Source organism: Brachycentrus maculatus, unplaced genomic scaffold (genome assembly GCF_059751285.1).
Source record: "Brachycentrus maculatus isolate JH-2025_06_01 unplaced genomic scaffold, ASM5975128v1 h1tg000270l, whole genome shotgun sequence".
Taxonomy (NCBI): domain Eukaryota; kingdom Metazoa; phylum Arthropoda; class Insecta; order Trichoptera; family Brachycentridae; genus Brachycentrus; species Brachycentrus maculatus.
In genome coordinates, this window is record NW_028281021.1 from 557,813 (window position 1) to 562,339 (window position 4,527).

The following is a 4,527-nucleotide window of genomic DNA, read 5'->3' on the forward strand; positions in this document are numbered from 1 at the left end:
TCATAGTTATAATAATTTTTTATAATCAACGTGATCACTCTTATTAACGTAAAGAAAGCTATCTCAGTAGATATCGTGTTTATCTTTTATTGAGAATTTATAAAAATATTTTTTGTTGAAAGCATTGATTGTATTTTATTCCACTTAAGGGTTTATTTCGTGGATTGTTTTTTGTATTTGATGAATTGATAAAATAAAAATATTTCCGTTTCACATTTCACTATGAATTGCACCTGTAAAATATTTTACTCTTTTAATAAGGAGGTAATAAAGCCATGCTATTTTTTTAGCTCCTACATATTGAAGAATTGTGTTTTGTCTAAAACAGTCAAAGAATTTATTGTTGATACGATATTTAAATAAATAATGTGGCACTTTTTATTATTATTATATCACGTAGTGTAAAAAGTATCTTTAAATTGTACTAAAAATACCTTGAAATTACCTGGAAACACATGTGTTACATACTTACCATACATGATGAAAATATACTGTTGTAACTTTTTCTGCCACATTTGGTGAAAACAACATTTTGCAACTCTTTCTCAATCCAAATGGGCATACTTTAATTATTTCACAAGTAAATAAAAACGAAATTTTTGTAAAAAATATTTTTATTGCTTACAAAATAATATTCAGACGGTGTCACAACATGTCATAGCGTGTCAGTAAAATTTTCACGAAATTCGCAAAAAGAAAATCGCTTTTATGTCACCTGACCCACGCGCTAATAGATTGAGATTGTCAGAGGACATGATTTGTTACAGAGAAAAAATGATCTGAGGAATGTTGGAATTCTATGAATCATAATTCATAATAGATACATCTCTAAATCATGAGTGTTTCTGGTGTTTGAAATAAATTTGAGCATTGATAAAAAATCTTGGTAAACGACATTTGTCGAAAAATTAACTTCATTTTTGTTACAATGAGATCAAAAAGAGATTAATTGAATGCAAATAGATCATTTATCTGGAGAAGAATCCAAAAATAATGCAAATTAACTGCTATTTTTTTGTTATTTTCTTCACTTATAAGGCAATTTTAATTCGACCCAAAAAGCGAAATAAAATAAAAAAGATTTATAATTTTTTTTCGTCGAATAAATTAACAGGTTGAAAAACTCAGGCTTAAAATAAAGCATTATTTTCCAATTATAAAGTCTTTTGTTTTGTGGTTAGAAGAGGGTTGTTTGTGGTTGTTTATCATATTATGGCAGCTTCGAAGGTGTTTTTAAGGTACTGTTTAGGGTGCCTTTGGGAGGTGTTCGCCTTGGGGCTGGAAACCATTCTCGTCAGCGATGTAAGTGACGGTGTATTGCTTGCCATCGGCAGCCACCCATGTGTAACTTCCCCTAACTGAGAGAGCCTCATTTTCAGTGCCGGCGTTCTTCAGCTCGGCTTGTTCTTCCCGCGCTGATCCATCGCTGGTCTCATATCTATAAAAAAAATTAAAAACTCGTTTGAATGGAAGTATGTGATTTATTTTTACCAAACGCTTAGAAAACAGGTGCTGATCAATAAATCATTTGATTTAAAATTCCAGTTGATTTAGGAATCTATAATTTTACTCCAAAACACATTCGTTGAATGACAATAATCTATTTCAGCATATGTGTGATTAATGACATTTAGTAAATTTATGCATTAAGAAACGATTTTTTTAATATTTTTTTTGTAACCATTACGTATGTTTGTATATCTATCATAAATAATTTGTGAGAAATATTAGAACAGAAATAATAATATCTGTGCGAAATCTTAATACGGATGTGAGTAATTGAAATAGAAAGTTATTTATTTTTATTTTAGTAGTCAAAAAAACACAATATTTCATTGTTTGTTTTTATTGCCAGCCAGTCAATCATTTTATGATGTTTGACAAGTTATTTAATTTGATTTCACTTCCGGAAGTAACAGCTATACAAAACAATTAATCATACCGATACATATCTATTCTGCTTAGAAATTGTGACGAGAATCAATCAGCACGATAAAGAAAGCATTGAGGTAGGATGTGTTGGTATATTATATGGTAATAAAATCAATTTATCAAATCATAATTTACGCAATGCCCCAGGTTGAATTTTATTTGAATATTTTTATATTCGCTATCTTCATATGCAGGTCTTTCTTGTGCAAGGAAAAATACTGATTTAGACATTTAAAATCAAAAATTATAATTAAAAAAATAATAAAGGTTTCTGCTGTTATAGATTTCACGATAATCTTATATTATCATGTAGTGAATAGTGTTAAATATCAAATAATTGCACTTTTTGTCTTTTCAATACGACGAAAGATTTAATTATAAACACTGTAGGTAACTTTATAAAAACGTGATTGAGTTACGATTATAATGTACTGGTGCCAGTTAACATAAGCGTCAATAGTGCTTATTCACTGGAAAATACTTTTTTCAGAGAAGTCAGCGGACTTAGAAAATGTTACGTAATATTATCATTCAACCAACATAGAATATTGCATATGAATTCATTCATAAAACAAGCGGATTGTTTTACAAAGTTTGTGGATTTGTTTTTATTTTATTTTTTAAAGTACGAGTATATTTTCAGCTCTGATCCTGAATAAAAATTTAGTTATTAGACTCACGCGAATCTGTAGGGTCCAACTCCAATGTTATCGTTTTCGTATTTGAGGATTGTGACTTCATTTCCGGCAGGAGCAGCGATGACAGCCGCGACCACGAAGAATAGGAAGAAGAATGTCTAGAAAAAAAAAAGAAATAAAAAAAAATCAGTTATACATGGGTACTTGTGTAGATTTTTTTTTGTCTCAAATATGCACTACCCTGTAAAAGTTTTATCACATAATATATATTTTTGAAATATGTGTATACTTATATGATATATGATAAATATGTGTTTTTTTATTTTATTTTCCTTTTGCATGGGTAATATTAAATGTAAGAACGTGAAAAAATATATTTTAGGTTAATTTACACATTTTGGTAACAATATTCAAATGAAGTATTTTGCGTAGACTTAAATAATTTTATCCGTTTTTCCTAATTATTTTCTTAAAATTATTTTAACTGTTATTTTAAGAAGTTTTAAAATAACACTTTAACTATATAAATTAAAAATATTATTAAAAAACTGTCTTTGAATTTAATCACAAAAAAAACACTTTGATCACTCGGGCACTTGTATTTCAAAGCTAAAGATAAAATAATTATTTGAATTGTATGGTTATCCGTACCGCCTTCATTTTTGGGAATTTGGTTGGTTTATCTGACTTGGGTCGAGATGAGAGGATTGACTGATACCCATCTAAGACAATGCTGCATCTTATATACCCATCTGCCACCACTACCCGCCTCTTGCTCATCTGTAGCACATTTCGCCGGGAGAAGAGAAGCATCTTCATTGCCGCAATGGCAGCCGGTATAGCGGGAGCCGCTCGACCGGGCTAAAGGTCATCCGCCCGTACCGTGAATGGAATACTACGGAATATCTGATGTGTGCGGATTCACTAGAGGCAGCGGATGCTATTTTTTTTGTTCTGCCCCTCGAAAACAATGCAACTGTTATTTGTGCATTATTTAAAAGCAATCATACGAAAGAAACAAGTTAATATTGTGCATAATATTTAATATTCCATTTTATTGTGATTTTCAACAATGTTGTGATACCTTTTTTGGCCTATATTTGCGCATTCCAATGCATATGTAGGACATTGCATCTTAATAACATAGCTTTATTTTGATACATAAATTATTTGCAAAAAGACATTGTTAAGAATTTAGCGATTGAAACACTAATCTAGGTTGACAAATGATTTAAAAAATACAAAGATAAATATTTTATATCATACTGGTAATCAAACGCAGAATCATATTTGAATATGCCAAATTTACTAATCACTGCGACTGATTTTCCCTCTTATTAATGTTTATTGATGCATTAAGCATTAAATTTTAATAAAATTTAATGATTCGAAAACAAGTTCGTTGTGTGAAGGTGCATATAAAGGGAATATTTTGTTTTAAACACAGTTTCTTTACATTTTTTTAAATAGTCCAGAACACAAGACAAGTCACTTCGTTTTCCGGTCGAAAATATATGTATCTAGGTATATATGTATGCATGGCAAACACTGTATTATTTATACCATAAATGAACAAAAAAAAATTTTTTCATTGGTTTCTGCGTTACAGTGCTAAAAGTACAATATGTTTGCCAGCATTGGGATATGATTCTCAGCTAGAGACAAAGTTCTTTTTTATTCTTTAGAAGCGTCATCTTCGTCCAAAAACCTAGGGAGATAATGTAGAAAGCATATTCAGTCTTATCTGTAATTTATAAGATTAAGATATCGTCGTTATGTAATTTGCCTTACGAAAATTATATTTAGAGAATGAAATAAAAACAGAATAAATTGACTACTGGGCATTCGACGGAATTGAACTCTCAAATTTTCTAGAGCAATATTATGGAATGATTTAAAGGATAAAATAATGTTTTCTTACAGAAAATCTCTTCAGGCCCCAGACCATATAATAATA

At 29.8% G+C, this 4,527-nt stretch overlaps 1 protein-coding gene across 1 annotated transcript; it reads right to left on the reverse strand.

The window, feature by feature from the left end:
* Nucleotides 1–1,184: 1,184 nt before the first annotated feature.
* Nucleotides 1,185–3,267, reverse strand: LOC148305532 (endocuticle structural glycoprotein ABD-5-like). The gene is made up of 3 exons (XM_088266538.1): nt 3,222–3,267; nt 2,613–2,728; nt 1,185–1,438 (listed from the first exon to the last, which is right to left on the reverse strand). The coding sequence occupies exons 1-3, from the start codon at nt 3,228–3,230 to the stop codon at nt 1,246–1,248; spliced, it is 318 nt and encodes a 105-aa protein (XP_088122664.1). The 5' UTR covers nt 3,231–3,267; the 3' UTR covers nt 1,185–1,245.
* Nucleotides 3,268–4,527: the final 1,260 nt, after the last annotated feature.